Genomic DNA, 24,546 nt, shown 5'->3' on the forward strand with positions numbered 1-24,546 from the left:
GTCTTCGTGCCTAACCATATTTTGGATCTCCACAGTATTTCCCTCTTCCTTTGTCCCTGGACTTCAAACAAGGAACATAAATATTCATCAAGTCTATTATTATTACTGGCGCGCACACTAAAATTAGAAGCTCATTAAAATGTAATTCACCACGTGCAGCCAGTGTTGGAGCATGTGAATGTAGGCCTCCCCTTTCATTCTCATTGGCCACTTAATGAGTCAGACCAAAAATGCCCTGTAAACTTTTTATCCTGGGTAACTGCCTCAAATCCTCATCCTATACACAGCTGCCATGGAATCTATCCAGATTATTATTCATTTTGTTGCATTTATGCAACTATGATGTAGAAAACATGGTTTAAAAAACCTATGCAAGGACATGCAGCTTGTCTGATAATTCAAAATCCAGAGTTTCACCTGTCTAGATATACTGTACTTAATGCAATGCCCATTACAAAGCATGTGCATTGTAATGTGCATTATTGAAAACCACCTGCCACACTGTGTAGCTCCTAAACTGTGACAAAAAAACTGCTCTGGAGTTTATTAGAAAGTATCTTTATTGATGCCTGAGTGGTTAATCTGGACTCGGTCCAGACTAGGATGTTCCGAGGAACACTCCACTCCCTCGAACAATGAGTCATTAATGAGTGGTCCAGTTCACTTCAGCTCAGGTGAAGGAGAGAAAAACCGAGGCAATATGATACCTATGACAGTTCATTTACCACCACATCAATATTGCAGCATGAGCCATCTCTTGGCTTTACTTCACCCCTTTTGCCTTTATTAGATAGCTGATAGAAGGCAGGGAGAGAGAAAAAAATTGATGAAATGTGTTTCCCTGACGGAAGCAAAGCATGGAGGTCATGGTTACATAGGTTGCAACTTAGTGCGCTGGTCCACCAGGATGTGCTTAAATGAAATTAAAGCGGCAGCAATGACAATTAATACAAATTTAATTCAATACAAAATTTTAAAGAGCCTCCTGTGAAATTAAGACATGTAATTTAGCAATTATATGAAATGTACTGTTATGAATGTACGAATGAATGTAAAAAGAATGAATGTAAAAATGTCATTGATTTAATTTAACATTAGAGTTGGCCTGGAAGGATATACTGCTGATTCACTGTGGAGCCTCTGTCAAGTAATGTTGTAGTGCAGTTTAATGGCCACAAGAGAGAGCTCAGTGCTCTTTCTCACTCACTGCAAATCCAGCCGGTTTGTTTATGAATGTGTGAGACTCCTCCAGGAAAAATTTGAATGTAGCAGACAAAAAGGGGCACGTAAAGTGCATTGCTGAAGACTACATACTGTATATATATTATCAGTAGTATATTCTATATATACTGCAGGACTGTTCACCACTAAAATGTGTTTTTCAAAATTTAAATCACATCATATTTATGTGAGAGGCTATTTGGCCCATATCATTTTGCATAGATACATGTTTACCTGTCCCTCTGTAAAATCCTTGGCCAGTGAATTATTTGCTATTTTCACTCTCATAAGCACACACACTTTTTTGGAAGATTTTCCGATATAAATAAAAACACCCTCAGTCTGAAGACAAAGTATTTGAAATGGAATTATTTATTGATCTCATTGTACTGGGTGTTTGTTTCCCTTTATTCAGTGCCTCAGTAAACAACCTATAGCACATTTAATGGAGTATATATCTTCCTGGTGTTTGCAGCGTTTGATAGAGAGAGGTTTTTAGCTTTCTATTTTTAGCTGCTGGTTCAATGACTATAATATGTGCAAACACAGGGAGAAGTGGCCCTGCCCGAGGCCGCAGCCCTCAACCCTCAACCCCCATCTCCTTCCTGCACTCAGCTGTGAAGTATTTGGCCAAAGGGATGGGCGAGTGTGTTCGTGTGTGTATATTTGGAGAGCCCTGGGCAGAATGGCTGCAGTGAAAGTGAACATACCTCCGGCAGATACAGCTACCTGACCTGTGTGTTTGTCATTGTGCATACATGTGTCTGTTGTGGAGATGATATCTTTGAGGGAATGAGGGGCATTCAAGATTCCTGTCAGTGCGGGTTGAGCTAACACTGTCACTGGACTGCTCCCCTACATGGACTGGAAGGTTAGCAGCCTCATGCTGTGTGATGGCTCTGCAGTGTGACTAAATATAGAAAAAAGTGCATGGAATTTGTTGAATGTATGAATTTCTGTTACTGACACTTATTTTGTTCTGGGATAAAGCAAGATCTTGAATTACCAAGATATAAGAGATTGAAAAAAAATGCTAATTTAGAATAGCATTATATGAAGCTAAATCTCATTTCAACCTAAATCTTGTTCGATTCAATCTTCTGTGCTTATCATGAGCTACTTTTTCAACAAAGAACCTTATAGAGCATATTCTCCACATATTGCTTCCTTTTGGCTTTCCTTTAAAATCTTTGAATCATCTCAAGAGTGCACTGTCATCAGGTCATCAGAGTGCAGTTCATGTAATGTTTTGGACATAGTGTATGAGCATTCAGCCCAGCAGTGACATTTTCCTTACTATTGCTCTTCCTGCCTAATATACATCCATTTTCATTCTGACTCGGTTCCAAAGTGCAAATCCAAATCCAAGTATTGATGTCTGTGGCTCAGCTTGCCTAACATTTCCTGGACCCATGCACGTTTTTTCTTGGCCTGTTATTTTTGGAATACTAATATGCTGTTAGATATTCAACGATGAGAAAAAGCTGAGGACTGAGAGGGTGGTTGATTATTATTGGCAGACCAGAGAGGTGCACAGCAACTGACTCTATGTTAAATGCAGTTGTGTGGTGAATATGTAGATCACATGCTGTCGTCTTCTTTTTAGAAAACGAGGTGTTTCAGAGAAAAAAAGAAGGTGTCCATAATTAACCACAGGTTAAAGACAATCTGTTTTATGATAATGATTAGGTTTGCATGCTATATTTACCTAAAGTAATTACATTATATAAATAACAAGGCTAGGAATCGCCTGTTGGTCATTGTCAATCTTTTGCAGAAAACAAAACTCTCAGTTAGATTCAAGTTTCAAGTATGTTCCCAGCCACCATCACACATATAAATATGTACATGTGTGTAACATCCAGGTGCAGGAAGTGATGTGTGGTTATTAGCTGGACAACCGGCCTTGGTGGCTCCAGGGTCTTAGCTGATGACTCATGGTTCACTACAGTGCTCTCAGCATGACCCCAGATAAAGAGGCAGTCATGGCCTCACTCGCTCCGCTCCTCTGGGATGCATAAAGCACAATTTGCAGCCTCCCTGCTTCCATTGTGTGTCAGAACACTTACAGCCCATCCGTAACATTGATAGCTGGTCATAAATGCCTTGTATGTCAATATCACACCGTCCAGTACATGATGCCTGCGATGAGCCTGAAGCTTGTTTGCTCTACGTTTGAAATATTCGAAAGTTCATTCTTGCTGGATAGCAGCTTCTTCTTGTACCCAGGTGATTTTATGCAGTTTCTGCTTGTTCAGTAATGCTGCATCCTGGAGAGGAAATACCTGGACATCCCTACAGCACTAAGCAGAGAGAATAGGAGATGGCAGGTTCTTTGGAACGTCCAGTGCTGGTTTACATTTATTTCCCATGATTTCCAAGGATGGTTAGAAGTTGTGAATGGTATCTCTGTGCTTCATTTGGGTCTTGCCAGTTTTATTTTCCCAGTCCCTCACATACACACAATGAGAGAGGTATTATACTGTTGGATGTTAAAATTCTAACACCTGACTAACAGCCACGCTGTACTTGTTGCTGCTCTCTCACGCTGCTCGACTGTGTAGATGTATGCAGCTGTCTGCTTGGAGCATCATGACGAGGGTGTAATTGAACACAGGTTTATGAAATCCCTCTCAGATTTTGTACAAGTACCCTCCTTTAACCATCCAGTCAGTAAGTCTCTACTTACTCTACTTACGGCTACTGATTTGCTACTTTGATGATTTGGTAAAACATTTGTGGTTTCTGTGATTGATTCAAATCGAGCCTTTGAACCGCGGCTGCCAGTGTAGAGACCAGCGGTTTAAGCAAGTTTGGTTCATCTAGAAATAACAAATCAGTCAATTTTTATTTGATTTGAGGCTGATAAAAATGGTGAGCTACACACCCACTAAGGGTGGGTGAGGCAGCATTCAGGGCCCGCTCACACTAATAACGGTAATGCACTGACTCAGCACTGGGACTATAAACGGGAATGTAGTAGGGGGTGGGGTTGCAGCAGCGCTTGGCCGCCCTACTGGCTGTCTGGCCTGTCAATCATTTGGCAAGTTCTAAGACTTCTCAGAAACACTTAGACATCACTTTCAGTTGCTTGTGAAGCAGGTGTGGTCACCTGGAGCAGAGACGAGTGTCACAAAGGTCGCTAGGTTTGACAGAAGGCTGAGCATCACCACGCTGCGTGTGTGTGTGTGTGTGTGTGTGTGTGTGTGTACGGTGATCAGGGCTGCTGTCTGCCCCTGGATTAATCAGACCAATGTGGTGAGCTAGCTGCTGGACCTGCAGTGTGGGGCAGATAAAGGCACAACATCACAGAGCAGTAACAGCCTCCATCCCTCCAGTCCTTGTAGAAAACAACAGGGGGAAAATGTTGCTTTTCCATTTATCCAACTAAAGAGCACCTATTGCAATAGCATGACCTCTACTTACTGTACCATCATCAGGTGATGGGACTAACCTCTGCAATCAGTCACGTGGGCTCTGTATTGTTGCAGTTTGCCAACCAGATATAATAGTTTAATAGTGATTTTCTGCCTCAAAAATAAGATCAAGTGAGCTTCTCATGTACAGGATGGAAACCTTTGCATGTTTCGATCTGAACTTATAGATCTACAGAGGACCCACAAACTCAAAATATATAACAGCAATAATAAAGCTGATGAACTGAACCAATATTACTTTACCTTCAATGATATAAAAGGCTGCTGCATGTGTAAATTATTTCATCATTCACCTCATCAACATGAATTGTCAATATTGTTTATGAATATTGTAACTGTGGGGTGAAAACTCAAAGCTCAAGCTTCTTTATTTAATATAAAAGCTTCTGAAAACCAGTTTAACACTTGAAAATTTGATCTTGGATGTAGAAAGAGTTTCACCCAGCAACAGCAATATGCCTCACGGTTATGTTGATGATTTACATAACACACAAGTCATTCCATTACAGCTCATCATAGGCTGTATAGGACAACCTCTATCACCATTGCAAATCATTAATGTCTCCCATTCTCTTAACCGCAGGTTATGTGGGTATGCAACTTGTGCCGAAAACAACAAGAAATCCTCACCAAGTCGGGGGCGTGGTTCTACAGTTCGGAAGCCGGTCAGGTGCGGGGTGTGTTTGAGGGCGGGCCACAGGGGAAGAAGGCCAAACTGCAGGACCCGTCCCTCTACCCCTACCAGGGAGCCTCAGGGGACTTGAAACCAGCGTCAGACAGAAGCAGACCTCGGGGTGGGCTCCTGCCCAGACAGGGGTCCCTTGACAACGGTGCGGGGCTGAGGTACTCGGGACCAGGCGACGAACCCATAGAAAGGTAAGTTGAAAAAACACATCCTCCATATGGGTTGTTTTTATGATTCTGTTCAGACATTGATTCTATTTGATCAGGGAATAAAGCAGCGCAGAAGTAAAGAACTTGCATATGATGCCTCTTAACATAGGTGCGTAGAGTCTTATTGTCTTAGAACTGTATGTGACGGTTGTACTTAGCCAGTGCAGGACAGTGAATCAAGCCAGGCATAAAAGCAGTGTCTCCTATAAGCCAGTCAAGGTCCCATATAAAACTGCTTGTACATGGAGCCCATGAGGCCTATAAAAGAGACAGAGACACAGATACTGTATCTGGCACTAACTCAGCAATTCTACAACAGTCATCCACCCACTCACTCTCTCTCTCCTCTTCACACACATACAGCACACCGGCACATACAAACACAGATGGTTTTCAGACAGACTTAGCTGGCAGGTGAAGGGTGCTTGTAAGAATTTATACCATGGCTTTCTTTGAGGGAAACTGTTTTGTCATGATGAATGTTTGTACACCAGTTCAGACAACACCAGTTCAGACAATGCTTAAAATGAAGATGTTATCGGGATAGAAAACGTGGAGCAGGTCTAATTATGATTCGGTACATTGTGTTCCATTTGTCATATGCACTAAATACCTGCTCTGATGCTGACAAACAGGGGACATGCTGTGCTTGGGAGTCCGATATCTGGTTGCTTATTTCCCGGTACAGGTATCAAGTAAGGTGGTTGCTTTCATGTCCATGACCATGGGGGCGCCTTCCTCTCTTTTTCTCTCAAAGGAAGGAAGAGAAGCTTATCGTCAGAATCTATACACTCTATAATTTACCTTCAAAGCAGAGAGCTAGGTAGCAGGCCATTGAAAAAAAAATCCTTCTCTCATGTCCTTGTTTGCTCTTACGTATTTTTAACCTTAGAATGTGGACATATATGAGTACATATATATATATATATATACTCATATATATATGTGTGTGTGCAGAAAACTTCTGTGAATTAGATACCATTTCAACTACTATTCTGTGCTGACCTTTAATACTTGGCGGGTCACATACCCCATTGTCTAGCGCAGGGGCAAACCAGCATGCACTAGCCTGTTCCCACAGTGTGTTTGATGACACAACTTATTAGTTGTGTGTATCCTGTCTCTGCCATTGCAACCCTCCATTTACTTTGTATTCTTTTTAAAATGCTCCTGCACCTTTAGAAATGGGAGAGCTCTTGTAGAAAACCAATGCTGTCATCAATTGCCTGATATTTTGCAACAAATCAATGTTTTGATGGATATATCCAGCGTCACGGCCTTCCATTAACCAGCACAGAGTGTTGGATGTAAGTGTACATATATTCACAGTACTTTCACATTGTAATTAAGCTATTGTGCAACGGTGACACGCACGCACACACACACACACACACACACACACACACACACACACACACACACACACACACACACACACACACACACACACACACACACACACACACACACACTCAGAAGCATTGCTATAACTCCAAAATAGACACATTTCCCCCCTGACTGAGTTAATGTGTATTCCTTGGCTTTCCTTGCTAAATCTTCCATCCAATGTCTTTATATTCTGAATACAAACCCCGGAGTAGCACAGCAAAGAGCAAAGCATCATCTGTAACTACATAGTGTAATACAAGCTACAGTATATAGGGACATTGTGTCTCAGTGCAACTACAATACATTAACCATCTTCTCTTTAAAAGGTTTGGTTTTTAAGGTGCTTTTTCAAATTGATGATCAGACTGACTACAGGTTATAGACTGCACCATGCAATCAGTCAGTCAGTCAGTCAGTCAGTCAGTCAGTCCATTCGTCCAGGCTCTTTCTGTATTTTTATTGATGGCATGGCTAGAGAGCTGGATATAGTATGAGGGATTTTTGCTTTGGTATTGCCCACATTGCAGAGACACAACAGGAAACTGGCTGTCTGGGAATTCATGGGATAATGCTGATGATGGATCGCTGCAAGTCCATAAATAGCACTCCCACTGCATAAGCACCAAAACCCACTTTCATTAATCTTAAAGAATGTTTGAATTAACTCCTGGATGTGTTCTGCCCAAGAAAGGAGGCGAACAAGCTGACAGTCTATTTATAAGGAGAAATAACTTAGGAAGGTTTCTAATTTATCTTGGTCTCAGAGGTGTCATTTGAATGAACACACAGACACGCTGGGACAGCTGCAGTGTTGGGTGAGGCGGATGAAACCACGATTACAGTGGGACTGGAACATATTCACTGGTGGAATTTCTTCAGATTCTGCATTTTTTAACACATTCAGCCACGCAAGAGAAATGTTAAGACTGCCAAAAATGTAAGAGGAGGAAGCAGAACACATGCAGGAAGGACTGGCTGTTTAACATCGGCCCAGTCCAGCTTCAAGTAATCTGATTTATCAGTGTTTTTAAGATTCTTCAATTTAACTCAAGTTATTTTAAACACCTATTTGGAACTGAGACCCAAAGGGGAGCATACCTGAAATATTGCTTGCTCTATAAAACTGCATGTACAACCACAGTTAGTGCAGGATCTATTGGTTGCTTTGAGTAGACAAGTTGTGTAATACCATTTGAATGAATTTTGGTATTTTCTCTTAAATTAGTGTTTTAGTGTATGAACTTCTCAGGTCTCAAAAATAGTTAGTTCCCAACAAAGACATTTTGGCATCAAGTGTTAATAATAAAATGAATGATGGCTGAATTGCTGCCTCACTGGGACATCGATAATATTAAAAGGCTTGTTGTAGTTCCAATCCCAACTGATATTAATGTTTTCACAAGTTTTAACATTTGGTTGTAGTTGCTAATGTTAAATTTACTGATTTAACCTGCAATTACTAACTATCATGTCTTGATAGCAATTTAGCATCACAATGTTAACATCATCACAATCCTATCATTGCTCTATACAATCTATGCAGTTGTCTTACATCAAGCCTAATACAAGGCTGCATTATTGTACTAAATGCTGAAAAGATGACTGGATGGATTATTATAGCAATGTATCAGGCACATAACGCACAATGCTTTAAAGGGATAGTCCACCCAAAAATGAAAATGCTGCATTTCTCGCGAGAACTCCGATAGCCGCTACTGCAGTAACAACGGATATTAAGGCTCAAAACATGGTGTGAATGACACCATTTCGAGTCGAATGTCCGGGCTTACAGACACTTGGGTGACACTGCAGGAGCAGTATGGAGGATTTTTTTTTCTGTTTTTTTTTTTTTACATTTGAAGAAGTGGTCACCATTTACTTCAATTGTACTAGATTTGGCTGCAACACTGTTTACCCCTGAAACTTCAAAAGTGAAACTTCACCCAGCCCTCCATCGACATAGTGGTGAGTAGATAATGAGTGAGCTATCCCTTTAAGCTGCAATACTTGGAAAAAAAACTATACAAAATATAAATAATAGAAAAATATTCAGAATGTATATACATATATACATAGCTTCTTGTTTGTAGAGTCCTCATTCTAAACGACAGTGAAACGTTAAAGATCTCAAAGACTCACAGGTCCTCTTGCTCAAGCCTCAGTCATGCTCTGCTTCAGAAACCCCTCAGAAAGGTCCATAGTGTCCAAGTGGTCGCACATTGACTCTAATTATCCTGTAACAATGTTAAATAATATCAATAGCTTAGTATCAGCCTCAGGAATCGTTTGGTTCCTCTCTGTGTGGTTTCCAGCTGATCGCAGTTCCATGCAGAAGCTCTGACTGAATACGAAGGGAAAAAATCATTTAATTAAATAAACAAGTAATCCCTCGGGAGACCCCCCTCCCCTTTTTATGTGTGCCCTCTCCTGACAGACCGACTCTGTCAGAGGTACAGGATCAGGACTGTCCTCCTTCCTCCTTTATTACTGGTGAGGAGCGGAAGCTCTGAACACAGATATGGGATATAAGGAAAGAAAAGCCTGACGACAGCATCGCTCTCTCTCTCTCTCTCTCTCTCTCTCTCTCTCTCTCTCTCTCTCTCTCTCTCTCTCTCTCCCCGCTTTATTGTATTGTGCTCTATCTGCTGCTGTGCTCCTTCCATATAGTGCACGATAGAAGATGGAGAGATATGGCAAAGAGTGCGCACGATTGCATATCAGCCCCATAGTGTGTGTGCATGTGTGTGCGTGGTAGCGCGAGTGTGTCCTCTTCGTATGCGACTGGAAATATGAGTTGAATGTGAGGCAGCAGCTGATGCGCCGGTAAGCGATGGTGCTGCTGCTGCTGGCCGCTGTGTAGGATGCTCCGCCGCCTCCTCTCTCCTCCGGCTGCTCCTCTTCCTCTTCCCGCACACCGAGACCAGATTGTTGCTACAGCGGGAGGAAGAGAAAGCACGTTACCGGCACTACCTCCCTTTTCTGCCGCTTCAGCTCCGGAGCAATGTGACCGAAGGATCCCGCCCGGAATGCGTCTCGTGTGAGGACACTTTTTACCAGGAGCGGCAGGAGCAACATGGAACTTGATCGGCGCCTTTTCTGCGTCTAATGCGCCCCGGGAGATAATCACAACCAAATACTGAGGAGGTGTAGCCTATGTGTGGAGGGGGGCGTCCGGGGAGAGCGCAGGGATGTGTTGTTGGTGAAAGGAGAAGGGGTGATCATTTACTGAGGATAAAAGAGAACGGAGGGGGAAAATGCAGTTTGAGACATTGCGTCAGTTCTGTAGCTCGGTTTTATCACATTTCAACGGGGCTTTCTCTGCGCCTCAGAACATCCTGCAGACCGAGCTGTTCGAGCAGGCGTTGAGCAACATCGGGTGAGTGATTCCTTTGTAAAGAAACCCTGATTTATGAGGAAGGGCTTCCCCGTTTGGTATGTCAAACGAGTATTGGGGGATGTGTGTGGAGGGGAGGGGGGGGGGGGGGGGTGTTGCGTTCATCGATCGGCAGCCAGCCTGCGTAATAACAAGCCACAGTAGAGCCTGCTGCTGCTGCTGCAGATATTTCCTGGCTGGATGATGGTGGGGCCGTGTCAGTGATGCTGCTGCGTGCTGGGTTTGAACGTCTCTGAGGGAGGGGGGGGGGGGGGGGGGGGGGGGGGGGGGGAGCCAAAAAAGAACAGGTTCGGTAGACTGTGAACCATTCCGAGGTGTGACTGTGCTGTGCGTGCAGTCGTGTATGCATAGATGCGCGTGCGCGTACGCCCTAGCCAGTGCACCGCTGCTGCAGCATGTGTGCTGTACTGCCTCTGCCACTGCTGCTGTTTTGGCTGAGAGGAGATCACGAGAAGGTGAGGAGGGTAAATGCACGTTTTATAAAGAGTCCGTGGGCCGGCGACGAGTGGAAAAGACCCACCTGCATCACACCCACGCACATCCACCCGCCGCCAGGCTGCCCGCACACTCAAACACACACCACCGTGTTTCTTGGAGCAAGAGAAAGTATAGGCCTACATATCAGAGCAAGTATGAGTGACCTGATAAAATGGAGTCTAAACGGCAGGAACCCACCCCCATCAGCATTTTACATACACATTGCCACTGAATTAAGAAATATTTACAGTAAGATCCATAGAGAAAGAATCATTTTCATTAGTTGAAAAAGCATTTAGCTACCATGTCACTGCAACATACAGGCCCATACTGTATTTGCTGGAAAAGAAGTGGTGTGTTTAGAGAGAAGTTGGATCTCACCTAGATGCATTGGAGCATATTATGATTGCTCTGCTAAATGCTCTGTTCCCCCATGGAGAGGCCCCTGGTCATCTGGTGAGGCATGACTGTTAGACACATTATGCAGACTGCAGAGGGGCTTCAAACTTGCAAACAGACTCACGTTCCTGCAGCCGCAGGGCTCAGAGAACATGCAGGCCTATTTTCTTTCTTGGTACGGCTAAATGCTGGCTCCGTATCTCCACACTATGCACTCTGTCTCCGGAGACTGCAAGTCTTTCCCTCTTGTCCCCCACCCTACCGTCAGAAATAATTTACAGCATTGCTGGGCTCTCTGCCACCTCACATTACATGGCCAGAACACTCAGCCATTGGAAGGGCTGAACAGGGGGGCTCTGCGCCTGGAAACTGTGATCCAACAATCATCACATCTGACTGATTAAATTGAACTTATTTTCCATCACTACCCGTCTTTTCCTCTTCCCTGGGTAGAAGCAACAGTCCCTGAATGGTATCTGACAACAGGGCTAGGTTTGCCATTTTCATACTAACTAATCACACTTGCTGGTGGCTAATTGGTACAAATAAATGGTAGAAAGTCCTAATGTAAGTTTCTTCAGTTTTAGTAATGTTTTAGTATCAGCCTCTTTTTCAACTTATTTCTGGGTCTGTTAATATCATGTAGCTCACAGCTACACAACAATAACACAACTCTGCAAACCAGCAGTGTGTGCACTGTTATCAGTGGTTAGCCAGCTTGGCCCTCCGTTCGATCAGGGCTGTTTGTGTGTTAGTTTGTTTCCCTCTCTCTTTCTGGCTAGGTCTGCTAATGGTCTGTATGCTTTTAGATCCATCCTCCATGTATTATGCATGTGTGCGTCAGCAGAGGTCCTAATGGGGTGTGGAGATCTGTTCTTAGAAGGCCTGAATGGTTTTGAATTGAGTGGTCACTACATTTATACCACATCCATACTCACCCCACCTTCCCCAAGCACACACACAAACACACACACGCTTGACACACACACACTGACACGCACACACACACACCCTATTACATTCCTGTTGCAGTAGACCTTTGAGTTTGGTTCCAAAGAGTGTCTGTTGTCAGACGTCTGTATGGAGCAATCAAGGGGACCTTAATGAGTCTGTGGTATACATCCTATAGTCTTTTCCCACTTAACCATTTTGTAAAGCACATGTATAAGTGAAATACGACTAGCTGCATAAAATTTTCGGCATTTATTCAATGTATTGGAAGCAGCATCATGTTCCAAACTCAGCATATTTAATAAAAGTCATATTGCTGCTGTTTAATGATTCCAAATGGGCTGCACAATCTTTGGTGCGATTTTAGTGAGTCATCTTCACACTCACAGCTGTTTACATCCCACGGTCTCACATATTGTCCTCATGCAGTGACAGCATATCTGCAGCTGTGCACTCCTTCATTTTATGTGCAGTAAGGATAGGAGGACAACCAACTTGTTTCCCCCACCGTCACTTCTGCAATGACGTTTCCTATGAAGTGGAAAATCCCCCCCCCCCCCAGGTTCTCTCCTCTTTCAGCAATCCCAATCTCTTCGCTTGGCCCCTCAAACGATGCGGTTGCCATAGTGATAAGGTGTAATGTTTTTATCAATAGAAATGATGATGTAGCATTCAAGTTAATCCTGATGTAAGCCAGCCCAGATTAAAGAGACAGGAAGGCACAGAAAAAGGGATATTATTCCTAACAACATGGCATTTATTGAGATTAACAGACAGGGTGGGGCAAGTAACTTCTCAAATTCCATATTGTAGATTTTAATCTCAAACCCTACTCAAGGTTGTTTTTCTCTCTATGCAATTTCTCTGCCTTGACAAGGTAAACTTCAGCACTACAGTCTTGGTCATTTATTTAGAGTTTACAGTTTATTTATTTAGAGTTTCTGATAATTAAAAGCATCCATTATCTGAATGATCTAACATATGCCCGACTTTATTGAAAATCTCTCATGCAGTTGAACCATCATCATAATCATCTCAGTGTTTTTACATTTGATGTCACAAACTCAACCACTTCCAGACCTCTAGTCTGCAGAGAAAGCAGAAAACCTTCCAGTTGTAACATTAACGAATTGAATTTCTTCAAGGAGGCATGACACCCCTTAATCTAGAACCAACTTTGAGTTACTTTTAAGCATTGTATCTTTTACACCTCATTTGTCTGTATCATTCTTGACCAGACCAGAACTAGATTTATCTACATATAGTACATGTGCATCTGTAAAGTGAGTTGTGCAGTGGGTTTCCTTTGACATGGTTATTTTGCTCACATCGTGCCATGCATGTAGGATACAAGATGCACACTTTCCTTTTTGGAATTCTATTCTTGCAACCTCTTGTCAGCCTGTATTGATGAAGTGGAGAGCAGCTCAGGCGACAGACAAAGCAAGTAAAGAAAACTGAGAGAGGAAGACAGGAAGTACCAAGAGGAAGGCAGGAACACCCAGGCATCAGTCACCATGGCGACAGAGCTGCAGATGAGGCAGACATTGGGGCTGCAGCTTGTGGGACCCCGGAGCCCCACATTCATGTTGATGTGACAGAGCTGGGGGAAAGAAGAGGAGGAAAACGGGCAGGAGGAATAAGGGAGGAGAAGAGAAGGAGACAGACTGCAGACCTAGAAACAAGAGACAAGGACATAGATTCACAGCAGTCTGTCCCTCGGCTCTTCACAGTCCTCAGCACTTGTGTTCATTTGGGGGTGTATCCACCTTGATATATCATTGGCCACATTGTAGTTTACATAACATTTACCTGTGCCCTGTTTTTACCATTCTTCATATAGTATAATGTATTTTCTCAAAACACCCCCACATTTACACATTACTATCTTGCAGAAACAAAATCAAGCTCACTTAGCTGCTCCATTGGAGCTCCTCAGAGCGAAATGCCTTGCTGAAGGAGTTCTCAGCACTATAGCTGTCGAGAGAGGGAGGAACATTACACTTTGGTTGTCCCTACCCACATCTTCCCAGCCAGCCTCAAGGCTACCACTACCTCTTCTTTTCTGCTCTGTGAGAACTATAAAGTAGCATCTTGAGGGTTTGGGTGTAGGAGTCAAACGGAGGCTTCAATGTATCATCAGTAGTTATTTTTTTCAACTCCCTAAACATCCCGTCACACCTCGCCCACACTTAGCCCATCCTCAGGCCCGTGGTGTTGGACCCGGGTGTTGCCGTCAGTCAGCAGCTGTAATTAAGCCAGGCCTTTATTGGTTTTGTCCTCACCAAGGGAGATGTATGTGTAGGAAGAAGGGAGACCCTGGTTTATTGCCTGGGCATCTAAGAGAGGGGTTATTATGATTGCACGCAGAGAGGAAGAAAAGAAGTGGATAGAAAGAGAGAGATAACGTGGAGAGAGGTGGAATGATAGCAGGGCAGAGGAAAAGGGGATGAATAGTGCGAGAGAGTCCGCGGTAGAGGCTGAATCGATATATCGGACTCCTCTCTGCTCTCACCAAATCATATCTAAACATCAGACAAAGAGTAAGAGAGGAAGAAGAGGAAAAAGAAGAAGAAAAAGAAAAGCGAGAGAGAGAGAACTAGTAGCTAGTGGTTGGCTGTGTAGATAGATAAGAATCAGGCTACGTTCCCAGTCCAGGCCCGCAGCCACAGCTGCTAATGCTGCTGCTCAGAGAGGGAGGTGGAACTGCCTTTGCCCAGGTTTGGTTACAGGTTGCCATGGCACAGTCCCACAGCCAGTGGCACATGTGATATCACCCAGTAAGATGTACAGTAAATTACGTATAGGTTGGACTGGCCAGCCCGTTCTCAGCAGTGAAACAGGATGAGGACAGAAAGGGTCACAGAGCAACAAAAGAAATCTTCAGCTTGCACAGAGGTGCTGACATCTGGGCTCTTTTCATGCTCATGGAGCGAGACTGATTCCCTCAAAGGCTGAATAGGCATGTGTGCGCATGCATTTCTGTCTGTGTGACCTTCAACCTTAACTTACCATTAATGGTTGACCTACAGTAGGCAGGGTGTCCTCCCAGTAAAACTATATTTCATTTCGGCCACTTCCAACTCTGCCCCGGGCCCTCAACTTCTTCTCCTTCAACTCACTGATGAGCTACAGAGATGGAAGCTGAGTGGTTGAAATGTTAGACTCAGCTCGCTGCTGTGTGTGTCCTTGCATGTCTTTGTGAGTGTGCATGCGGTTGCACTTGTAAGTTCATGTGTTTCAAGCGCAGTCCCTGGGAGGTCTTTTTTTTTTCCTCTCAAAAAGCATCTTTTCCCTGCTCACAAACAGATGTCAGTCTGATGTCATCTTGTTTTGAAATAGCCCGGAGAGAAGAGGAACTGCATACGGTGCATGGATCCTGATCTGCTTTCAGCCATATGCCTTGATGTGTGATGCTAATTGTGAATGTCAGTGACCATTTACCAGTTTGTAAAGGGGTTAACTATGACTGCTTTTGCTATCGTATCTTGCAGTCAGTGCAGGATCCTAGTTGGAGTGTGTAGTGCACGTACGTTGTTCCACAAATCCTCTTTTGGCCTTGATGCTCAGTGGAGTTGTTAATTGAGAGCAAGGCTATCTACTCCTAAAAGTACTTCACAGCATCATCATTCTTGTTTTACATTAGATTTATTGATTAAAGAGGATTACAACGTTAGACCTTTGGAAGGTCAAGAGGTGAGCTCTCTGAGGTAAAATCCCCTTTATCCAGTGCAGTGGAGTCAATGTGACACTTCCAAACAAACATTCCATACTCTACTGTCATTTACAGTACTCACTGTGTATGTGGAATCTTTTAATAATTTAGTCATTCTACTATTACTACTTCCACCATACAAGCCCAATGCACAATTGCCCTGATAGCATAATATCTACATGCATTGTTTCATGAATGGGAAAATGACTGTTTCACACATAATCCTGTTGCTGTGCTCTAAATCCAAATCTGTGACATGCTCCAATTTATTCAATTACCAAAATACACTTGAAGAAGCCATGTGATAAAGCAATAATGAAAAGGCCTAATCTAAACATCTGCGTCTTTCCAGCCCATTGGTATCACGATCCCTCTCATCCCCAGCCCGTGCTCAAATCCTCTTTTGCAACACTGATGCTATTTCGCTAGCTCAATGAGATTAATTATTTCCATATTTTGCAAACATTGCACCGTCTGTGTGTGTGTGTCTGTGTGGCTCCCCCGTCTCCCCACACGTGTACAATTAGCTCAGTTCATTTGTGTTGCAAATGAGCCGGCCCTGGCGGTGCTCGGCAGCCTCCCTGGGCTTCTCCTGCCACACAGCAAAGAGGAGAACCCAGCCGAGGAGTGATCAAAAGCCTCCTACTCTGGCAGGCAGATGCTGAGTAAACAGAGAAGAAGAAGCTCCAGTAACTGTCTCCTCCTGCTTCCGCTTCTCGCCTTCATTATTTTTGGAGTGTGCTGGCTGGCATTAATGAAACCCCATGTAATATTCATTTAATTCCCAGTGTTTACTAGTTCATTAGGTTTTAGGATAGTAGCTGATCTGATCTCCAGGGGTGGCTAGAAAGGGGAAAGAAGCTGACTTTGAAGATTTTTCTCTTTTCACCAGACGGGCTTCATTCCATTTATTCATATGTCTTTCTTGATCCTGTTAGAGGACTATTTGCAGTCCTCTCCTTGCTTTCTGAATTGTATAGCATACCCCTCCCCTTGTTTGCTTCACCACAGCTTTCATTTGTACAAATGCAATAAAGTATGAGGACCATTTTTGGATTTTTGTGCAATATAAAACCAAATGTAAACTGGGGGAGCAATTGTGGTGGTCAGCAGTGGCCAAGCGCAGATCAGCTGATTAAAAAGATGAGAACATAAGCTCAGGTTCATCTCTGTGAAGTAAACTGGCAGTAGACTAAATGTTTTCTCAGACCAGGGGCCCCTCTTACCAGTTCAGCTGCCTGGCCGAAAACCATGTGTTACAGATGCTGTCCTATGCAATTACAATTAACCCACACAGCCCTTTGGTCTGGGGCTCGCCCTGCAAAGGTCTGACCATGGGTTCATCGATTGAGACGTTGGCTTGTCAATGTCATTGAGTGCAGGAGAAAAGGTGTTTCTGCTGAGCACACAGGGACACAGCAAGTGGCTTTTTCATCAGACGCAGTGGAAAGGCAAAACTTTGTCACAGAGCTAGCATTTTTCAAAATCCATCAGGTAGTGCTGCAGTATCTGCATCTATCCTACATTATTAGTTAGCTGGATTCTCTCTGGGGATGAAGCAGCAAGGTTGCATTAATGTATTAAGCTTTTAATAATAGAAAATATATTACCTGATATCTCGTTATGTGCCATAACAAGTGTTAAGTCTTTAGTTTTACAGACAAGCATCTTCCATCTTCTTCCTTATGGCTTTTCCAAACTCGTCAAGCCTTGTATTTAGCAGAGCTTAGCAATGATATATAACAATGTGTTTGTGTGCTTGTGTGCGTGTAGTGACATCTCTCAGACAAGAGAAGTGTTTCAGAAGAGAGCTCGGGAGGCACTGTGTTCCCATTACGTACAGCTTCCTGTCTGCCTCCAGGCGAGCCTTCTAGCAGCAGATCTGTTTGAGTTCAACTTAAGAGAGACTTGGGGAAAAGGCAACAAAACTGGAATGGAGAAGATGTAGGCAGAAGGGTGTTGGTTTAGTTTTTTAAATCTGAAAAATGCACTGAAATTAATAGCATTTTCAGAAAGTAACTGATGGGGAACTATTTGCTAACTACTCCCAGATCAGAACTGAGAAAATTCACTCATCCAGTGCAGTTGTTCTTGTGGAACTTTGCACACTCTCCTGCACTCTGACAAATGTTGCATGAGTAATCTGGCACACAAACATTTTGTACCTTTCGCTGCATGTTGGCTTGAATTCAGTCTTTTGTTTCTCAGTTACACACAGTGCACATTTTGAATTTGAGACTAAGTCATTTACTTTTTATTTCAGTGTGGGTCAGAGTTTGATAAGATGGTCAATCAGTGAGCGACACTGTAAGTAGCATACATGTTGATTTCATTATGCCCAGGCCCAGAGATGCAGTGGTTAACAAGTAATGGCTTCTCTTCCTGATGGATGTAATTGAGAGGGAGAAAGGAGAGTGTTCCTGCCTCCTTTCCCTGGCAGTCTCTGTGCTTCCTACTTTTTGTTTGTGACAGGCAACATCCTAGCAGAGGACCAGTTTGTTAAGACAGGGTCATTGCAAAAGAAGTAAACATTACATTTGATCACACATTTGTATGTTTAAAACAAAATACTACGATTTCTACGTTTACTCATGTATTTCTTGCAGAAGGTTGCTGGTTTTGAAAAAGGTGTTAAGTTTCTCCCCCCGCACACTCAGAGCCTTTACTACAATAATCTGTTGTATTATTATTGTGAATTTATAAAGCATATGCTAAAAATAGCTGCTGTGATGGTAAACGTGACCTGTGGTACATACAGTGCGTACTGTTGAAAAAAAGACATTTAAATGGAGATACTGCATTTAAGTAGATTCTCTTTACATTGTGTAATTGTAGTACTAGTGGAATTTTGTGTTTTCACAGTATAAGTATAAATCCCTAAGCTTGTCACAGTTTCTATACTTTTTACACGCACTATAAAAAATCTGGCATTTAAAAATGTTGGCTCAGGTTTAGTACATACAAGTCACACTTAACATGGTGATAGGACATGTCTCAAGCATGAATGGGCTGTAAACTACAGCCTGTAGAAATTATTGTTATGGTTTCTTCCTTCAGAAATCAACACGTAAAAGTGTGTGTTGCATGCAAGATTTTAAAAACTATGTGAGGCCTAGCTCTAGTGGTCAGTGGGATTTCTTTTCCTGATTCAACTGCACTAGTTATCACTCTCTCTTAAGAATTAGATTTTAGATCATTGCTGCTTCCTAACAGAGTAATCTGACTTCCTTTTGAGTTAAATCAAAGCATTTCCTGATGATATTGAATTATTTGCTCAGAGGTCATTCTGAGATCATTCTGGTGAGTAGGTTTACCAGCTCTATATGTGTGAGATGTAAAGCGTCTGCTGGTCCAAATACAACTACTGCGTGAATTAAATAATAACCAAAGAGTAGTGATCCTGTGACTTTGCATTTAGTACCACAACTGGTCAAAGCTGGTTAACATGCTAACTGTAAGCAACATACTAAAGTTACCATGCTTAAAATGCTTGAACCAAATCTGATTATGTAGATTATGAGTCTGACAAGCTGAACCTTTTTTATTCCACTGCTCAGAGGGTGAGGATGAGGTTTTTCATTTATGTAGTATTATGGTCTTTCTTTTTCATAATGAGCATCACATCTAAAAAGAGAAATGCTGTGAGGATGAGGTGGAATTGAAGAATGTCAAGTGAGACTGGAGGTTTTGTGCAGGAACATTAGATTGGTATCTGTTATAGGCCTACTAGACGACAGGTTCATTTCCTCAGCCCATTTGTCCACAGAGGGCAGAACCATACAGGGACAAGTGTGAAAAGGTGTTTTATGGGACAATTGAGGCCCAACCTTGAACCCAACATGAAGAGCTACTTATCCTGGACTCCATCACCATTTGTCAGCAATGATTGGACAATAACATTGCTCACCGGTCAGACCTCATGCTCCTCCCTCCCACTGTCTGGATCACACCTCCTGCAGCTTGTATATGCCCCCCACGTGCATGCACCCCTTTGCCCTCCTTAGTCTTTTCAGGAAGGGCTTGGCTGTCTGCCGCGCCGTGCTCTGCTGCTGCAGTCTTATCTGTTGACAATAATGGACTCAGAGAGGGATGGGGAAAGTGTATGTTGGGGTGGGGTTGTACCGATGTAAGGACTCCAGACCAGATTGAACCGCTGCTGGTTTCCCATGAGGGTCGTTGGTCCGTCCAGCCCCAGAGATGTTATTTTGGGCAGCAAGGATTATTAAAGCATCCTCTGACTCACCCCCTCAGCTTTTTTCATTACCTCCTCACTTTCTGTGTAGCCAGACAGCCGCGCAGCGTCACTGCCTTTGATTTCAAATGCGGCTTGCTCACTGGAATGAAAAATGCATACTTAGCAGAACCGAGAGGAAATGCATGTGTGGAGTGAGTGAGAGAGGGAGAGAGAGAGAGAGAGAGAGAGGGGGAACGACAGAGAGAGAGAGAGAGAGAGAGAGAGTGAGAGAGAGAGAGTGTACGTGCGTGCAATCACTTGTGTGACAGAGAGGGGATGAGATGAGGAGACCATGGTTCTTGAGACATTTTTTTTCCAGTGCAGAAATTCAGCCATTGTGTGATTACAATAGAATCTGCGTTATGAAAAGCTCAACAAATCTCAATGTGTCCTCGACACAGAGTGCTTTGTGAAAATGAACAATGACTGACAAGCACTGAACAATCAACATGCTGTATACAGTAACAGCAGCAGGCAGGAGGAGTCTCCATGGATATTTCTTCATGTTATACTGGAAGGTCTTTGTAATGTGCTTGTGTGTCGGGTCAGAACTGTGGAAGGATTCAAGCCGTCATTTACTCATTCACTGCAGGGTGTGTCAGTGCGCTGTGACATTACTGTTGGGTGTAGCCACACAAAGCACATATCTGACCACACCAGAGGTGATCAGAGGTAGATCAACTAGATGGGACAGCTGAGAGGGCAGCAAGATACTGCAGCAAATCTCTGTTCTTCAGCCACTACATAGTATGATAAACAGTTGGGACAAATCTGTCTGCAACAAATGATGTTTGTTCATCATGAAGCCTTATGTTGTGGTGGCATTTAACCCTACATTTACAGGATGACCTGCATCGTACCAGAACGTGGTTGGGGTGGAAGGCAGCTGTACAAAGTGCACCACTATGACACCAGTCCTGTCTGTTGTTCAGTTTAGGCAACGGAAGGCCTGAGGTTTAGCATGGGAATGATATTGATTTTAAATTTCATAAAACCTTTTTCTGAAGTCAATGTGAACTTTGCATGTATTAAACCAGGTCTCAAATGCTGTGAGAGCCTAAACACGAAAACGTTTGAAAATACTCAAGTCACTACAAGTGGATACTGCAAGAATCAATACTTTGTTGGGGAAAAATCATGTCATCGATGTGATCAGTATCAACTTGTTTGTGACTTGCTATTTGGGAATTAACATTTCCTTCTTCTTTCTTCAAAATGCATTTGCTGTGTGTATGGACTGGAACAGGGTTGATCATCTGTAGGATGATTATATTGCAAAGGGCCTCTGACATAATTGTGTGTCATGCTAAATATTTTTACAATATATGATGCCATGATGTTCCATGTTCATCCAGTACACTGCCTTCTCCAAATATCCAAAGTAACTTCCTGATATATATTTTTAACAAAAGATATTTTTCCCTAAAATAGTAGGAAAAGCGCAGTTGTTAGTTTAAACTTTAAAAAAAAGCAATTAGACATAATCTACTAATTAAAAGATTTACAGCTTGGATGTCTGGCCGTTCCGGTGGTCAGTGGTCTTCACAATACGAAAAAAAGTAAACACATGCTCTGCTCCTAACCTTTCTCTGTAGGGAGGGTAGAAGCCAGCAGGAATGCAACAGTCCTCACTGGCAGCTAATCTTAATGGCATACTCTGTTGGGGCTTGGCCTACATAGTGCGCTAGCGGTGCCTTTTCTTAAAAAGGAGACCTAACAGGCGGTGCAGTGCGGAAGATATATTAACCGTGCAGAGTATAAACATAGAATGAGCAGACTAGGCACTGGTTGGTCTCCACAGACAGGAGGTTGGAGCCTGTGCTTCGTGGAGAACTCACAGATCTGCAGACACTGTCAACTGAGCTGATAGATGTAGAGCTGTACGACTTCTTCCACACAAACTCTCTACAAAGCTCCTCACTCTCAGACTGGTAACCCCCTCTGTGACTGGGAGTTTCTTATCAGACAAACCCCAGTAATTCAGAGTCGGAGACCGAACATCCAGCACAAGAACTGTGAGCACAGGTCACTCACAATGCTGTGTGCTGAGCCCCCTACTCTACACACTCTTCACCTGTGACTGTGGCCACCCAGAACAACACCAACATCCTTAAGATTGCAGATGATACTACAGTGATCAGGCTGAACACTGGTGGGAGCAAGACAGCCTACAGGAGGGAGGTGGCAGACCTGGTGGCCTGGTGTCATGACAGTAATCATTTCCTGCAGACAGACAAAACCAAATAACTTATTATTGGCTCAAGGAGAAGGGGAGGGCTTCACAAACCCCTTCACATTAGCGAGACAGAGGTTGAGTGGGTGAAAACCTTCAAATTCCTTTTGAACTCACATCAGCGAGCATCTCACACTTTCTAAGAAGGCTGCAACAAATTTGGTATGCCACCAACAATTCTCAGCAACTTCTGTAGCTGTTCAGTCAAGATCGTCCTTACCAACTCCATCATAGTGTGGTATGGGAACAGCACTGCCCAGGACAGGAAAGCCCTCCAGCGTGTACTCACACCTGCACAGCTCATCTCAGGAGTAACCTGCCCCTCGTACCAGGACATTTACCACACCAGGGTCATGGGAAGGGCCCACAACATGATCAGGGATGGAACACATCCCCAACACAGCCTCTTCACACGCTCGCCACGAGGCAAACACTACAGTAGTGTGAAGTCCATGACAACAAAACAGTTTACCACAGGCCATCAGGCTCATGAATACACACTGCCCCTTACCACCAGTATGACAGTAGAACTTTAGAAAACACTAACACACACACCAATAATGCATAACACACTCTATTTCCTATACACAATAATGTTCACTTTACTATTGTGCTGGTGCTGCTGCTCTTTGCACAAATACATGTATATACACATAAGTATGTGTGCATATATTAATATATATTAGTAAGCTAGTCTTGTGTTCAACCTCTATTTTTATGTTTAATCCTTTTTTCTGTTGCCATTGGAGGACTAGCAAAGTAAGATTTTTATTGTATGGTGAAAAGCCTGTTTTTACTGAGCATATGACAATAAAGAATCTGGAAACGAGGCATCTATTGCACTTCTATCCATCCTGGGAGAGGGATCCCTCACATGCAGCTCTCTTTTATTTTTTGGGGTTGTTTTTCCTTACTCTTGTTGAGGGTTAAAGGCAGAGGATGTCACACCTTGTTAAGCCCTATGAGACAAATTGTGATTTGTGAATATGGGCTATATAGATAATAACGTATTGATTTAATCTTGAATCTGTCCATTTTCTTCACACAAAAAGTGCTATACCATTTTCTCTCAGAATATTGTACTCAAAACATTTTATTATTTTTGAGGGACTTTGTTGCATAATTACCGGCTAATAAAAATCTTCTGTAAGATGTAAACTGTTTTCTTTAGCTACATAATCTTTATTAGGTGACACACTTGAACACATTAGTCTAGTGTGTTGTTATGTGACTGCAAGGTCAGAGGTTAGACTGTTATAACAGCTTAAATGGCTACTGTAAGTTACCATGTAATACAACATGAGCTGGATTCATCAAATATAAAAAGGGTTAGGGTTAGATTTGAATTGTCCATCTTTAATGTGTGATACACAGCAGCGAAGGTGGCCCTATTTACACTACTCACTACACTTTCTTTTACACACAACCCTATGTGTGCCACAAATCGTGCCAGCCCAGAAATTTATTTTAGTAGTTATAATATATTTATAGCAAATGCAGTAGCAATATTCAAACTTTTACAGATATTTTAAGTTTACAATGTCATTCAGAGTCCTTCTCAGGCCTGCTGTGTCATCACTGATGGTCTGAAATCATCTTCTCGTCTCCAGGAGTGGCAGTCAGATACTCACTCAAACCCAAAGCTACTTAGAGCCCTGCAGTCTATAGCCCCATCCCTGACTGTGCTGATAAAACACCCCCACTGCTCCTTTACCATTTCCCCTACCTTCAGCCTCTGTCCTGGGAAACGCTGTGTCAACAGCCCATCTCCACCTGCCCTCCCTGATTCCACGCTGCCGTCACTCAGCTGTGACCATCACTGTCACAAACAGCACATAGTAGCATATCTGCAGCCTAACGCAGGGTCCGTCTCGTGGGAGGGCTGAGGTGAGGGGGGAGGAAAGAAGGAGGGAAAGTGACTGGTGAATCATGGTGACAGATGTGAAAAGTGTTGAGGCAGAAGAGTGAGAAGATAGCGACAGTAGGGAAGACTTTAACAACACCCACTAAGTCCCAAACCAGGTCACTGAAAACCAACCATGTCATCATGCTGCAGAACCAGGGAAAAAGTCTCATCCATTTTGTAATGCACAGAATTTATGACCCCCACTTTCCCTTTTCCTCTCCCTCTTCCATATTTGATTTAATGCTTGAAACTCCACCTTGTGGATACAAAAAAAACACACACAAACCATGCCATTT

General features: G+C 43.1%; 1 protein-coding gene across 48 annotated transcripts in view; it reads left to right on the plus strand.

Moving 5' to 3' along the window:
- Positions 1 to 24,546, plus strand: part of rims2a (regulating synaptic membrane exocytosis 2a) — a 133,382-nt gene that overhangs the window by 34,532 nt on the left and 74,304 nt on the right. For 43 of the 48 annotated variants that reach the window (XM_034609974.1, XM_034609963.1, XM_034609969.1 and 40 more), the window contains one exon: positions 5,242 to 5,534. In XM_034609974.1, the coding sequence (XP_034465865.1) occupies positions 5,242 to 5,534 (293 nt within the window). Of the gene's footprint in view, positions 1 to 5,241; positions 5,535 to 9,601; positions 10,318 to 24,546 lie in introns of those variants that run through there. The other 5 variants (XM_034609997.1, XM_034610005.1, XM_034609994.1 and 2 more) reach the window with 4 other exon arrangements.

Source organism: Hippoglossus hippoglossus, chromosome 16, assembly GCF_009819705.1.
Source record: "Hippoglossus hippoglossus isolate fHipHip1 chromosome 16, fHipHip1.pri, whole genome shotgun sequence".
Lineage (NCBI taxonomy): Eukaryota > Metazoa > Chordata > Actinopteri > Pleuronectiformes > Pleuronectidae > Hippoglossus > Hippoglossus hippoglossus.